The sequence below is a fragment of the Cimex lectularius genome, unplaced genomic scaffold, assembly GCF_000648675.2.
Source record: "Cimex lectularius strain Harlan isolate CLEC.00 unplaced genomic scaffold, Clec_2.1 scaffold202, whole genome shotgun sequence".
NCBI lineage: Eukaryota > Metazoa > Arthropoda > Insecta > Hemiptera > Cimicidae > Cimex > Cimex lectularius.
Window position 1 is genome coordinate 603,135 of NW_019392803.1, and position 16,287 is coordinate 619,421.

Consider the following 16,287-nt stretch of genomic DNA (forward strand, 5'->3'; position numbering starts at 1 on the left):
TAAGCCAACGCCTTGTCATGATGATTAGAAAATATTGGAAGCAATTTCGAAAATCTACATTTTCACCGATATCAAATAACCAACATTAATGGGGTTTCAACTTGTTATAATTACAAATTTAGTGGGCGTTACATTGGACTGTTCTCATCCCAGAGGGATCTTCTTCATAGGCATTCCTGAAGCCGTAATTCTGTTTCATGGCTTCTTCATCAGGGTTCATGTCTATCATGTGCGCCTCTTCAGCACTGTCAGGTATGACCTGTTCGACACGTCTTGGAAGGCAGCTCTCCAACTTGGGAATGATTTCCGGAGAGAGTCGTTCTGGAAAGACGACATGGAACTGTATAATGAGTCGCCCTTTGTCAAAAGGGCTTTTGTGCTGTGGCATCCCTTCGCCCATTATGCACTTTAATTCTTTATGTTTGATTATCTCACCGGGTATGCATGTAATAAGGAGATTTCTTCCGTCTAATGTCTTGATGACCTTTTGAAAACCACATAAAGCTTCGACGAGATCCAGTTTCATGAGCATGACCAAATCGTTGCCTGATCTTTTGAAAATAGAATGCTCTTTTTCTTCCAATACGATAACGATATCACCAGGTTCAAGACCTGGTTCTTGGTTGCCCTCGCCTGAGAAGACCACCTTCTGGTCATCGTACATCCCTTTTTCGATGGGAAATTCAATAATTTTTTTCATATGTACGACTTTTTTTCCTTTGCAAACAACACAGCAGTCTTGAGGTTTGATTATTTTCCCATCACCTTTGCAATCGGGGCAGACGGACTGAATCTGGTGGATCAATCCTGCGCCGAATTGCTGCACTTGGACATGGACACCAGTGCCGTTGCAGTTGGGGCAGGTCTGCAACGCGCCTTTCTTACCGCCTCTTCCCTCACACTTTTCACAAATGACGTTCTTCTCGACTTGAAACTTTCTCAAGCCTCCGTTGTAAAGTTCTTCGAGCGTAACCGACAATTGATGGACGATATTTTTTCCCCTTCTCTCCCTTCGTCTCCCACCACTGGCAAACGGGTTCCCAAAGAACATGTCAAAGATGTCCATCGGGTTCGAAAAAGTCGATCCACCTCTTCCAACTCCTTCTTTTAAAGCTTGTTCACCTCCCTCATCATAAATTTGCCGCTTCTCAGGGGTAGACAATACTTCATATGCTTGTGAAATCATTTTAAACTTTTCTCCCTCGTTTGGATTTTTGTCAGGGTGATACTTCAAGGCCAGCTTTCTATAGGCCTTTTTAAGCTCGTCTGTCGTGCAGTTTGGCTTCACACCCAAAATATCATAGTACGTAGTCTCTTTCACCATGGTTGATATCACAAAATGCTTTTTAACAAACGCGAAGAATGATCACTTCAAACTCTATTGTTTTTTTTCTTCTTGAGAATCAGGCAGTTTGCAGTTTCCTTGGGTGAAACGGTGTCAATTTTTAAAAGAAAACATTCAAGGATATTCTGCTGTCGATTCTTTTACTACATGGACAATTTTTAAAGGGCATACCTTAAAACAGATGAAATCCTCCATTTCTATTGCATTTTTATTACAAAAACTGATGCACAAACCGGTAGAAAATACAAACCAACTTTTGTATGGTTGTCAAACCATATGTTTCAAAATTTTGTAGACATTACATATGAATTATTTTCCTGGATGAATAATTCAAATAGATACTCAAAAATCTCTCACTATTAACTGAAAAATTCCTGTTTATTCGTTCGTGAAGCAATTTCACAGTAAGAGATACATTGAAAAATATGAGGTATTGGGGAACGGTGAAAAGTATTTGTTTTTAAAAGTTGTTTTTTTGTTGCTTGATGAATCAGTGAAGAGTGAACCCACATTAAAATAATGACACATATGTTTTGTTACTGAAAATTTTAATTTGCAATCTTCATGGATAATGATGATGGGTACAAGGAAGCAGGGGGTGCTCCCAAGGCACTACAGCTTTCTGGCTTACTCTACCATCCCAGTTACCTAGTTCAAATAGCAAGCGAAATGAAAATAACCTCAGGGCCCAGCACCTGGCTCATGGACCTCTTCTTACCACAGCTCAGAAAATGACTAGTAATCAATTCGCACGGGAACATGTTAATCATACATCGGAAGATTGGGGATGAGTTATCTTTACAGTTGAATAGATGATATTAACAGAAAAATTTAGCAAATTATAAGAAATGATCCTCTAATCCTTTTTTTTCCTCAACAGCAGAGGTCATATAAATCCTCAGGGTGCCTGTCCTAGTTGTAAGACCTGAACCTGCACATAAATGAGTTCTGTGGTCTCCTCTTCCTGGCAGTATCTGCACAGTTTTTTTCTGTCTGCACTCCTATCCTGCTAGGAGTCCAACCAGAATCCTGGTTCAGTTGCCTTCAAGTAATTCTTTTGCAAGTTTTGTGGATGGCCCTTCTATGTACCTGAGATGTTGTTCCACCTGGTTTTAGACTCTTTATAGATCCATTTTAAGCTGTATCCTCTTTTGTGGCTGGATGCTAAGCCACAGTAGGAATTTTAACCTTTAGTGTAGGCTAATTTTCATATTCAGTTTATGCTTTCTTAATTTTACTTCTTTTTATTGTTATAACTTTTAGTATCAACCTATGTTTTATATTGTCACTTTTATACATATAGAATAGAATATTTAATTGTATTTTAGCATTATATATATATATATATATGCATATAATGCAGTATAAAATTTTTTTTCTAAATTTTATGTTTGTATCAATTAAAGTTCGATTGAAACTAAAGAAAAACAAATGAAAATTTTATCTACTGGTAGAAGAAATTTTTTGTACCTTTTANTGTTGGCTGTAAAGAGGATTCGTTTAAGGCTATTTTTAAGTTAGTAAGATTGATGTCTTCTATAATTTTTTCATGAATGTCCGGAGAGGAAGGCAACATAGATTTGCTACATGAGGGTGGTTCCGTAGTCTGAAATCCCTCCGAAGAAGTAGGAAATTTTTGTTGAGCTATGTTCCTTATAGCCTCACAAAACGCTGTTTTATTATCCTCTGCACAAAATTTTTCAGCCTCTTGCGTGATAGAATCTAATAAAGTGGTTACTGTACTCTGCCTAATAGCTTCTTGAAATTCATGTTTTGTGCAACTTTTATAATTGTGAGATGCTTTCTTTCTATTTTTACCCATTGCAATTTAGTCAAACTATATACAAAAAAAATGAATGGAAATTTTAAAATATGAATATAATGCAAAATAAAATTTTAACTCCCTAACAACCGATGATAAATGAAAATTTTAGAATATGAATATAATGTAAAGTAAAATTTTTAACTGTTTAAATTTTAACCTAACAAAAAATAATAAATGGAAATTTTAGTGAATGAATATAATACAAGGTAATATTCTAAATGTCTAATTAAAAACTATTTTCTTAATGAAATAATTCTTAAATTTGTAAATAAATAATTAAATTATAAAACATTCAATAATATTACTATTTTATTTGCACGTGTGAAAGTATCGCTTGCTACCAAAATTTATTACGCGTTAGGGTGAATCCCCTTCACACGATGCAAAACTCGTTTCATTGCGAATGTAAAATAAAAATAAGCAAAAATATTTGTGCCACAAACTCAATTTAATTAAACGGAAAAGACAAAGATTGGGACCTGATCCAAATAAATTATAACAAAACCTTAAAAAAAATAAATGTATTCAGATTTGAAAAAAATATGTGATCTTTGACATATGCAACTAACTCCTTGCCATTTACATAAAAAGAGCAGGTGTCTTCAAACAAAATTGAGAGAGTCCTTCCTCGTCCTTTCGTAGCTCAGCTCGCACTGCCCGATCCTGCTGTAGGGGATTAGCTTATCCTTTGAGATAAGCTCCATTTAAAAGTATTGTTATAAAAATTACTAGAGTTACTAGAATACGTCTTTCCCTTCACGTTCACAGTCTAACGGCAAAACCTTCGAATTCCACGTTCCTTAATTTGTGGAGAGATTGGATACAAAGAATATATAATATAATCATCAAATATATAATATAACCAATACAAAAGTTTCGATCATGGAAAACTTCAGAGCGGACGAGTACTTTGATATCCAATCCGATTCAAATAAGATATCTGTCCCCTCGATGCCAAAGCCAAATGTGGCATTAACAGAGTTCTTTACAACATTAGTCTATCCATCGACATCAAGATCCTTTACACCATTAGAACTTCCAACGACATCAAGATCGTATGTTTTATCTGATATAACCAACAGTAATGGCAATGGCAAATATCTCAAAGGAGGGAGACCTATTATAAAAGCCAAAAGGCGAATTTCATATTTGGATAAACAGAATCAAACTGAAGGGGAAAAAGAAGGAGGAAAATAAATCAGTTACCACACGCGAACGCATTCAGTTAAATTCAAGGCATGATGTTTTCAACAGTCCTAAAATTGAGAGAGTCCTTCCTCGTCCTTTCATAGCTCAGCTCGCACTGCCCGATCCTGCTGTAGGGGATTACCTTATCCTTTGAGATAAGCTCCATTTAAAAATATTGTTATACCTCTGAAGGCAACAATCCTTGCCTTAAAACAACTACTATGAAGCAGCTAACTCTACACACTGTTCAACACTCGCGAAACAACTTAACGCACAGTTTAAAAAGCACTTTGTGAAAATTAAAAAATAAATAAAATGTAAAATTGACTCAACACCCTTTGAAAAAGAAAGCAGGACTGTATACAGCATATAGTAAATAAAATGTAGTTTACAACAAAAGTTATTCAACAGATCATACAAAAAAAAAATTGTATTAAATGCAACTGTGACTTACCTGAATTGATGTACAAATTTTGAAAGTAACAGTGTTTCCCTGGTCAGGACTTCAACGATGTCGATATGTGCATCCCACCATAACATCTCACTACACAGGAAGCCGAGGAACCGCACCGTCTCCACGTATTAAACAGGTGTGCCCCTCTGGCAGAGTTGAGGGGGGTATGGGCCCTCCTCAATCTGCAAAAGTGGTCACACTGTTTTTGATGTGGAGAATGTCATTATTATTACTATTGCGACTACGCATCGAGATGACCTTAAGGGAATCGTTGTGAGCAGTATAGTTGGATTTCTACCCGTTTTTTCGCACTAAATTGATCTTTCTTGTATAAAATTTTTCTTCTAAATTTTATGTTTGTATCAATTAAAGTTTGATTGAAACTAAAGAAAAACAAATGAAAATTTTATCTACTGGTACAAGAAAATTTTTGTACCTTTAAACCATTCTAACATTGTTTTGTGGTATGTAAAGCACATAACGTTTTATTTTTGGAACAACGGTTCCATTAACATTCATATATCATTCTTTTCAAGCAGATAGTATGGAACCAAGATTCGTCTGCTGGGGCAATAATAAAATATTAATACTAACATGCTCACTAACCTGACTGCCAGCAGAGAGAGTTGATTTACCATTTGTAAATCCCCCCTGGGAAAAGAAAAAATTAAATTAAAATGAGAGAATATAAGATGAGGTACATATAAAAAAGGATTGTGATATAAATAACATTTACCCTCTGAAGGCAACAATCCTCGTCTTAAAACAGCAACGATGAAGCAGCTAACTCTACACACTGTTCAACAGTCGCGAAACACACACAGTTGAAAAAGCACTCTTTGATAATGTAGGAAAAAGATGTAAATACAGCACAACCCCACCTAGAAACCAAAAACACAAAATACATATAGCCTACAATATATCAAACATTGATTACACAGACAATTTTTTTATCAGTTCAGAGAAAAATTGTATAAAATATAACTATAATTTACAAAAAATGGAGAAATATTTGTTATTGTACAAATACTAAATAGAATCCCCATATAAATAATTTATAAAATATATAATATAATATATAATATAATTTATAAATATATTTTAATAAAAATCTTATGTAATTTTTGTTTTAACCTTCAATGGTAATGGATTTTTTGTGAACCAATAAAATGTAGATTTGTAATAGCTGTGAAGGCTACAAAACATATAATATTGTGCTTTTTATTGTTATACAAAGAGCTTATTTTAAAATAAAATAAAAAATTTGACTTAATATCATCGTATGCTTTATTTGTGTGTTCAAGGATCAGTTCTGTCAATGAGTTTCTGTAATGTGCAGAGTGATTGAAGTAAACAGATTCAATTATAATTTTTTTTTGTTATCAATCTTTGATATAATTTGTTCAATTTCAAATGAGAGATTGATGTATTAGTAGGGGTGCATATTACTATTATTATTTTACTGCACCCTTTAATTGCTATTGTATTCCCATTTCTGTGTTTGAAGCACTTTGGTAGTTCCTAGTTTATCAAGGAACTTTGCTTTTCAAATTTGGTATAATTAACACAAATTGCAGTAGAATAAAGTTAACTATATATGTGTGGTGTATTCTCAACACGATATACAAGAATGACACATCTACAGACAAAACAAACTCTTTGAGCCCTGAAGATGATCTCAATAAAGATCGAAATGTTGGCACAATAAAGAAAATGTTTTTCTAAAACCTACATCACACCATACCGCAACATCCAAATAATTAGTTAACTATATATTTTACGACAACTTCCTTTACTTTCTAACTTATTTTTAAATGGGTATTCAATAGAAGTGTTAATGTTTTTTATATCTTGTAATTCAACAATAAATGATCAGGTATGAGTAGAAAAAAGTGTGAAATATTCTTCGTCAAACCTGGAATTACTGTTGCTTCTTGAATTTCAGATACCCAATGGATGCCCATCATTCAACAACATCATCGATCCATTGGACATTAACATCAATGACACCAAATATCCTCGAGTTAGAATAATCTATCATGTTATAAATTCTGTCCCACTTTTTTTTAAACATGTTTAAAATGTCTAGGGCCCTGATTCTTTTGTCATTTGTCAACATATTTGCATGTTTATAACCCAACAGTTTGTAATTATTTCTTTCCATTTTTTCCTATAGAAAGTTTGATAAAATGATAGGAAAGCTTCATCTTCATCAGTTTTTCCATGCCAGGAATTCTCTGAGTGAAATGTTATATTCACTCATGAGAACCAGCAAATTTTTTTTATCGATCCCTTTAAAAGACAAACTATAGTGGCGTCCAAGATTTTGGCTTAAACTTTTTATGCCAGACATAGCAGAGAATCTGTCAACCTCACATAGCCTATTCTTAGGCATGTGAGTATGGTCCCCCTTCACCTCTTCAGATTCTCCAAGGGCTATCTGACAACTGTGCCCTTTATACATTTGAGCTTTTGTGCAATTCTAGCCCACCAACGTTTCAATTTCAATTTAATAATGTTTTTGGGGTGGCGTCAGTGGCAGCATCGGTGCTTATCACTGTAAGATAAGCGGCCCTGCATTGGAACCCGACATACTTACAAATGGGCTTTTTTTTTCAAAAACACCAGCAACCCGAGGGTCGGTATAATCAATTGGGATGTCCCTGCCTTAGCCGGGGAGTAAACCCAGGTTTAATAAATCAATCAATAAATTAGAACAGCCATAAACGCTAATTTTACTGAATATTTGGAGATCGTGAGATGCGGTTTGTGTGATTTAGGTTTAGAAAAACATTTTCATTATTGTGCTAACGTTTCAATCTTTATTTAGATTATCTTCAGGACTCAAAGTGTGTGTTTTCTGTGTAGATGTGTCAAGGTTGTGTGTCGTGTTCGGAGTGTGGGAATGGACTAATGTTATTCTTTAATGCATAATTGACTGTTATGACACATGACCTTTTGTCTCAATATGCCACTGCTCTAACCACTTGAGTTATCGTGACTTCATGAGCCAATAACTCAAGTGGTTAGGGCAGCGGCATATTGACATTGATTGACATGTTCATCATATTAAAAGGTGGGTCATGTACACTTTTCTGTTCATCGAGTCTGGTTGTTTGGACCTTGGGAAACATCTTTCCAAACTTCTAGGCATGAGGTCGTACTATGTCGATTACATACAGGGCACACAAATATGACCTATAGGCACCTTATGGAAAAATCTGTACACCAACATGCGTTTGTGGGGGTTCCTAGGAAACTTGTTCCTGAGTTAAGCCAGAATGGGCAGTCAGCTCGGAGGGTCTTACTGGCATGGCATGCAAGCAAACCCTCAAAAATCCCGAGCCTTAGTAACTTAAAACTTGGGAGAACAATCCCACCAGGTACAGGGACTTGTTTTCCTGGGGTTACACTAGAGTCTTGAGGCCGATGTTGGGTAGTAGTAACCCAAACGAAAATGGCCAAGCGTGTCAACGAGCCCACCTGGGCAAACCATTTTAACTTCCTACAATGCAATACATTTTGAAATATTTTTCTTAAGTTTGTTAAGTGCATAATTAGTTGTGTTAAATAAAATGGAGGAGAAAAATAAAGCGATCTCAGAATGCTAGTCTCTACCAAAGCCAGATGAGCACACTCTGTGAAAATTAATTATAATTTGTTTTATGCATCTGTAATTAATTATGTAATGTATGTATAGATGTAAAATAAAAATAAATATTTTTTAAATAAACAATTTGGCTAGTACATAGTGACCATAAAATGACAAAGATAATGATCGATTATCGTAAGTTTTAAAATTATTTAAGAATTCAGTTGGCCCCTATAATTTCCATTTTCTGAGTAGTTGGTTTTCCAATAACTGTCGACAATTTGCCTAATCTTTTTTGTTGGAAACAATCGACTCTGAGGCGATATTGCTCTTTTTTGTAGATGATACAACCGACGGTGATGTTATTAAGGAAATAGGAGATGATAATTGACTTTTAAGTCTTTTAGGTATTTTGAACAATGTTCATTTGTTACTCAGAGGCAACTGAATTTATGAGAGAGGTGAATTCAGAAATATCCATTTTTTTATGTTCTAGTGGGTTTGGGTTTTTATTAACGACGGGAGGGGGTGCCGTCGTCATCCCCCTTCTTCTGTGGGAGCTCAGTTCTGGAAATCATAGCATGGAAAAAGAAGAGATAATTATTTGAATAAAACCAATACCACTGGTAGTACAAAGGCGATGATAACCGTTTATGTTTTTCACCTATTAAAAAGAAAAAAAAAAGAAAAAGGTAAATCCGTTATTAAAAATTAAGGTTAACATTTGATTGTTTTTAGTTTGTGTTTTCTATTTTGTTTTATTCGACTAAAAAGAATATATCGGGTAATTTAAATAAAATAAAAATAAATAAATTACAAATATCCATATTTATTTTTGAGCAGTTTGGAACTTGGAATTTATTTATTTGTTATTTATGTGTGTTATTTATTTATTATTTGGAATTTCAAAACTTGCATTATTTTTGCAACAAAAATTTAAATTTAAATTGCAATTTAAAAAAATGCAATATTCGGTTTATATTATTTTCAAACATTTTACTTTTTTTTTTTTTTTTAATTTAGCTGCAATAGGTTTTAATTATAAGGGAGATTTTTTTTTTACTTTGCCGGCCAACCATCCGCCATGTTGTTTTTTTTTTCTTCCCTTTTTTTTGCCGGCCGGGGATTCGCCACGTCAACCTTGAAAAGTTGTGAAGTAGGATAGAGGATTATAAAAATCTCAAGACTATTGCAATTTTTACTTCTATTATAAATAAGTTATACATCACGATTCAAAACCAGCTAACGGTTCATCATCAGGATGTCGGACAGATTTAATTTATAATATCAACTTTTAGATCTGTAGTTTGATTAATTGAATCTGGAATAATTAATTGATAACTAAAAGATGACTCTTGGGTTTGAGTATTCGTTCGTTTGATGCGAATAGAATATCAGCCTACTTGTTAAATAATATTACAACAATAAAGTCTAACAGATTTTTCTTAATAAATCAAGAGAAAAGACAAAAAATTGGGGGTTTAAATGAAACTTTTACATTTAACCGTTGAGCCGACTCGAGGAGCCAGTAGCCGAAAAGCTTTTGATCCTTGACCCAAAATAAATCAGTATTCGAATTATATAATAACTGAAAACTGATCAATTGACTGTTCCCAATATAATTCATTAAAAAAACACAAACCCAGACTTTTATAAACTTAATAAATCTCAAAAATTAAAAATACCTTTTACGATGAAGAAAATGTGATGTTGAACCGATGGCCGCCAGGAGAGAAAGAGGGCGAATGGCGCGAATTTACTTCCAAGTCCCCCCACCACTAGATAATTAATTTTACAAATCTTTCACAAATTAATTTAAACATTGGAAAATGTTTAAAAATAATATAAACTAAATTTTGTTAGTAAGTTTTTTCTAATTACTCCCGAGGTTTTTAAAAATTTAAACATAATTTTGTACTCTCAGGAGATTCTTTGTCAAGCTGGCAGTGATTTGATATACGGACGATTCCCCGTTTAGAATTTGAATAATTATTTCATTTTAAAAATAGTTAATTAATTCTTAAATATTCGTTAATTTGTTTGCACTATTATTTTTGAAAGGATTTTGAGGAATGAAATATTTTTTTATTTTACGGAAAGGTCCTTCAATCACTGTTCGTTTCCCGCTATTCCCATGGGCGATTCAGGTTGCAACTGGCGTTCGAGACTTGTCTACTTCACGGTGAGCTTTTATTTCGAAATGTAATTTTACATTAATAAAACTTTTCCGTTGAAATCGAAGAGAAATCGTTAATGAAATAATTTATCAATCGCCAGTTTAAAAAATTGATTTGTTGGATGTACTATGTATGTATTATGCAACACAGCAAGTTGGTCCAACCTCTTCGGTTCACCTAGCGATTAGTAAAATTTCATTCTCGGTGACCAACAAATCCAATATTTTTTCAAGAGGAAAAAGAAAAAAAATTAGTTCACTTAATTATATTTTTTATCTATGGTCTTGGTTGAGATAAAAAGTTAATATCACAAGCGGGATTCTAACCCAAAACCTTTGACTGAATATGCTGCTGCTCTAACCACGTATTATCAACTCATGAAGTCCAGATTGGTCATCACCATGTTAGAGCAGTGGTGTATTGAGCTCAAGGTCGAGGGTTCAAATCCCTCTTGCGACACTAAAAAAGTACAAATATTTCAATTAATTATACTTTTTATCTTAGGTCTTGGTTGAGATGAAAAGCTAGTGTCATGAGCGGGATTCTAACTCATGACCTTCGTCTCAATATGCCGCTGCCTTAACCACATGAGCTATCGACCTCACGAAGTCACGATAGCGCAAGTGGTTAGAACAGTGCATATTGAGCCGAAGGTCATGTGTCATAATGGTCAATTATCACTGCTTTTCATATATGCATTAAAGGATAAAATTAATACACACCCACACTTTCTACCCGACACATAACCATGACACATGTACACAGAAAACACACACTTTGAGCCCTGAAGATTATTTAAATACAGATCAAAATATTGGCATCATTATGAAAATGTTTTTTGTTTTTTTAATCTACATCACACCACTCCACATCCCACGATATCCAAATATTCAGGAAAATTAACGTTTATGGATGTTCTAATTTATTGATTGATTTATTAAAACAGGGTTTGCTAAGGCAGGGACATCCCATTTTCGGAACTTACCAATATTTAAAAACAAGCAATTAAAGAGTGTAGTAAAATAATAATAGAATATGCACCCAGACTAATACATCTATCTATCTTTTGAATTTGAACAAATTATTTCAATGATTGATAACAAAAAAAAAAAGAAAAGATAATGGTGCTGTTTCCTTCAATCACTCTGCACTTTCCATAAACCCATCGTCAGAACTGATTCTTGGACCCAAAACGAAAGCAAGACTTAATTGATGATTAAGTCAAACTTCTTTATTTTATTTTAAAACAAGTTCGTTGTACAATAATAAACAGCACATGTATAGTATTGTATGTTTTGTAGTCTTTGCGCTCTTAAAAATATACATTTTATTGGGTGACAAAAAATCTATTGCCATTGACGGTTAAAACAAAAATTATATAAGATTTTTAAAATTGTTGATATGGAAAATCTATTTAGCATTTGTACAAGTCATATTGCTCCATTTTTGTAAATTATAATTATATTTAATAGAATTTTTCTGTGCAAACTATATTTCATATATTGTAGGCTTTATATATTTTGTGTTTTTGTTTTCTAGGTGGTGTTGTGCTGTATTTATATCTTATTCCTACATTTTCAAAAAGTGTTATTTACACAGTGCATTAAGATGTTGCGAGTGTTGAACAGTGTGCAGAGTAGCTGCTTCATCATTGCTGTTTTAAAGTGAGGATTGTTGCCTTCAGAGGGTAAATTTTATTTATATTACACCTATTTTTTTATATGTACCTCGTCTTATATTCTCTCATTTTAATTTAATTTTTTCTTTTCCCAGGGGGGATTTACAAATGGTAAATCAACTCTCTCTGCTGGCAGTCAGGTTAGTGAGCATGTTAGTATTAATATTTTATTATTGCCCCAGCAGCCGAATCTTGGTTCTATACTGTCTGCTTGTAAAGAATGAAATATGAATTTTAATGGAACCGTTGTTCCAAAAATAAAACGTTATGTGCTTTACATACCACAAAACTATGTTAGAATAGTTAAAAGGTACAAAAATTTTCTTGTACCAGTAGATAAAATTTTCATTTGTTTTTCTTTAGTTTCAATCGAACTTTAATTGATACAAACATAAAATTTAGAAAAAATTTTCTATACAAGAAAGATCAATTTAGTGCCAAAAAACGGGTAGAAATCCAACTATACTGCTCACAACGATTCCCTTAAGGTCATCTCGATACGTAGTCGCAATAGTAATAATAATAACATTCTCCACATCAAAAACAGTATGTGACGACTTTTGCAGATTGAGGAGGGCCCATAGCCCCCCTCAACTCTGCCTGAGGGGCACACCTGTTTAATACGTGGAGACGGTGCGGTTCCTCGGCCTCCTGTGTAGTGAGATGTTATGGTGGGATGCACACATCGACATCGTTGAAGTCCTGAACAGGGAAACACTTTAACTTTCAAAGTTTGTACATCAATTCAGGTAAGTCACTGTTGCATTTAATACAATTTTTTTTCTATATGATCTGATTAATAACTTTGGTGTAAACTGCATTTAATTTACTATATGCTTTATACAGTTCTGCTTTCTTTTTCCAAGGGTGTTGAGCCAATTTTACATCTTTTTCTTTAATTTTCACAAAGTGCTTTTTAAACTGTGCGTTAAGTTGTTTCGCGAGTGTTGAACAGTGTGTAGAGTTAGCTGCTTCATAGTTACTGTTCTAAGGCGAGGATTGTTGCCTTCAGAGGGTAAATTTTATTTATATTACATCTATGTTATATGTACCTCGACTAATATTCTCTGATTTTAATTTAATTTGTTATTTTCCCAGGAGGGATTTACAACTGGTAAATCAACTCTCTCTGCTGGCAGTCAGGTTAGTGAGCATGTTAGTATTAATATTTTACTATTGCCCCAGTAGCCGAATCTTGGTTCCATACTGTCTGCTTGTAAAGAATGAAATATGAATTTTAATGGAATCGTTGTTCCAGAAATAAAACATCACGTACTTTACATATCACCAAATTAACTTAGAACGGTTAGAAGGTACATAATTTTTGTTTTACTAATAGATATTTTTTTTCTTTTGTTTCAATTGAACTTTAATTGAGACAAACATGAAATTAGAAAAATCAATTTAGTCCCAAAAAAATGGGGGGAAATCCAACTATACTGCACACTTCAATTCCCATAACTTCATCTCAATGCCTAGTCAATTGTAATGATGATAATAATAATCATATTCTGCACATCAAAAAAAGTGTGTGACCACTTTTGCAGAATGAGGAGAGCCCATAGCCCTCCTCAACGCTATTCAGGTAAGTCTCTGTTGCATTTAATAAGTTTTTTTTTTATATGATTTGATTAATAACTTTTAGTGTAAACTGCATTTAATTTACTTTATGCTTTATACTGTTCTGCTTTTTTTTCCAAGGGTGTTGAGCCAATTTTGAAAGTTTGAAAAGCCATTTGATATAACTATTAAACATGGAGCTAAATGAAGATAAGTCTGTAGCTCAAAGATATAAGAACCATATCACACATTGATCCTCAGCCCCACTACAACCAACTTTTAAGCCGATCTACTAGCCATAGAAATGTGTGCATATTCAATAATCAAAATATCAATATCAAATGTCTCAATAATAATAATACTTTCAGTCAGTAAGGTAGCTCTAAAAGCTTTCCATGACTACGAGATTAACCCAAAACTTGTCTATAACTGCTTAATTGTTCTAAAACACTGGGATCTACAAATAGTCTAGCACTATGTTGGCTACCAGGGATTTTCAGGTTATCACAGGGATGACCAGGTTGGTGTGTCATGGATTTGGACCAAACTTTTTGGCGATTCTACACTCCAAAATATTGGACAAGTATCCACCACTTCTTGTGAATAGGCCCTAGTTTTGCCAAAAAATATTGAAAGTTGAAATTTTCCATTTATTTGGTGTGTTTCATTACACCGTTCTTTTGCTCAAATCAACTATGTGAATATATAATTTTACAGCTTTTTTATGTAGATTGCAATAAAAAATATCGTAAAAGCTATCAAAGTTGATCAATAACCAACATATTTCTCAAATCCAAATATTTTTCAAGCAAACTAGGTTTTTTCTTTCTTTTTCTTTTTTTTTTAACTGATATAAAATTTCAATTTAGCATCCCTAGAGACCCTTTAATATAAATTTTTGTTTGAATTTAAATTTATCGATTTTTTGACCCATAAAATTTTTCTGATTTTTGAGCAGTCATTTTATTGTAAAATATCTGATTGAAACGGATATTTTTTAAAATGATTGTAATGTCTAACAGACCATTTGAAAATGAAGAGGATGTATGTACCATTAAATATATAAAATATTTCTATAAGAAAAAAGCCAAAATTGTCAGAAATTAACCTTTTTTTAAATTTTTTAATGGAAATAATAGTCAGATTTTAATGTTTGATACAGTTGTAAAATGCACTTGACAATTTTGTTAAAACAAATTATGAACCATGAAAATCAGTCCACTAGCTTTTGATAAAAATAATATATATAAGTGTGCACTAAGAATGCAGTAGGAAAAACTTTAGGGGTCAAAAAATCAATAAATTTAAATTTTAAAAAAATTTATTTAGGGGTTTCTAGAGGTAATAAAACAAAATTTCATATTAGTTTTTCACACACACACACACATACACACACAAAAGACCTAGTTTACTTGAAAGATATTTGATTTTTAAAAATTTTTTAGTTATTGATCAACATTGATAGCTTTTACTATATTTTTATTGCGATCTATATAAAAAACACTGTAAAAAGATATATTCATAAGTTGATTTGAGCAAGTAAACTGGAGAAATAAAAAAATATTTAAAAAACTTAAAATTTTAACTCTCTGAATTTTTTTATGCAAAACCGGGGCCTATTCACAAGAAGTGGGAAATACATGTCCAATATTTTGGAGTGTAGAATCACCAAAAAAAGTTTGGTCTAAATTCGTGACACACCAATCTGGTCATCCACTTGTAAGACACAGCAGATTTACTTGCTAAAGGGAGCCTTGGAACAACTCAGCCACAAATCCATTTTTTTGGCTTAAACTATAGCAAATTGAACAGAATTAGATTCTTGGTTAACTAAAGTACACTAATCATTCTAAGATCATAAATCATATATGGGGCAAACAAAAAGACTACTTCCAAAAACAATCCAATGAGATAAACAGGAAATTGTACTGAACAGAAAGAAAGGAATTAAAAACTTGTATATTTACAGAACATACTGCAATAAAATATCACTTAAACAATTACTACAACATGTGATGAATGATGACTAGAAGAGACAACAGAGCATATCATATGCAACTGCCCTATCATATATTTCCTGGAATATTTTTGTTTCTTATATGAAGTAAAGATTTATTCCTAGGGATGAGTATCAAGATCTACATAATTGAAGAATGGTTTCCTTATAAAGGCGTTTTACTTAAAATATGGAATTTGTAAGACTTTTGTCTTATTTAAATTTTTTGGTTTATGTTAGAAAATGTTTATGTTTCCATGCAGTTTTTTAGTAAAAAAATAAATACATTACTTATTTATTTCCCTAGTTTCGTGGTCTGCTTGACCAATTAATTGAAAGATTACTTATTTACATTTATTTGGATGTTTTTTTGCATTCCATCCTGGCCATGCAGCTTGTCGACAAATGCAAAATGGTCATATCTTTTAAATAATAATATGGATAATAATAAAGTATAAATTTAATACAATAT

At 32.9% G+C, this 16,287-nt stretch overlaps 1 protein-coding gene across 2 annotated transcripts; it reads right to left on the minus strand.

Annotated features, from left to right (window-relative positions):
* On the minus strand, window positions 1–2,173 carry LOC106669449 (dnaJ homolog subfamily A member 1). Of its 2 annotated transcripts, XM_014398938.2 has the most exons (2): window positions 436–2,173; window positions 1–321 (listed from the first exon to the last, which is right to left on the minus strand). In XM_014398938.2, exons 1-2 carry the CDS (start codon window positions 1,322–1,324, stop codon window positions 119–121), a joined length of 1,092 nt encoding a protein of 363 aa, XP_014254424.1. In that variant the 5' UTR covers window positions 1,325–2,173; the 3' UTR covers window positions 1–118. The 2 variants fall into 2 exon arrangements, with proteins under 2 accessions (XP_014254424.1, XP_014254423.1); XM_014398937.2 differs by having other exon boundaries at window positions 1–2,170.
* Between the last annotated feature and the right edge of the window lie 14,114 nt (window positions 2,174–16,287).

Excerpts from the sequence above, each read along its gene's own strand:
- LOC106669449 (XM_014398937.2), bottom strand. The coding sequence starts at position 1,324 with ATGGTGAAAGAGACTACGTACTATGATATTTTGGGTGTGAAGCCAAAC.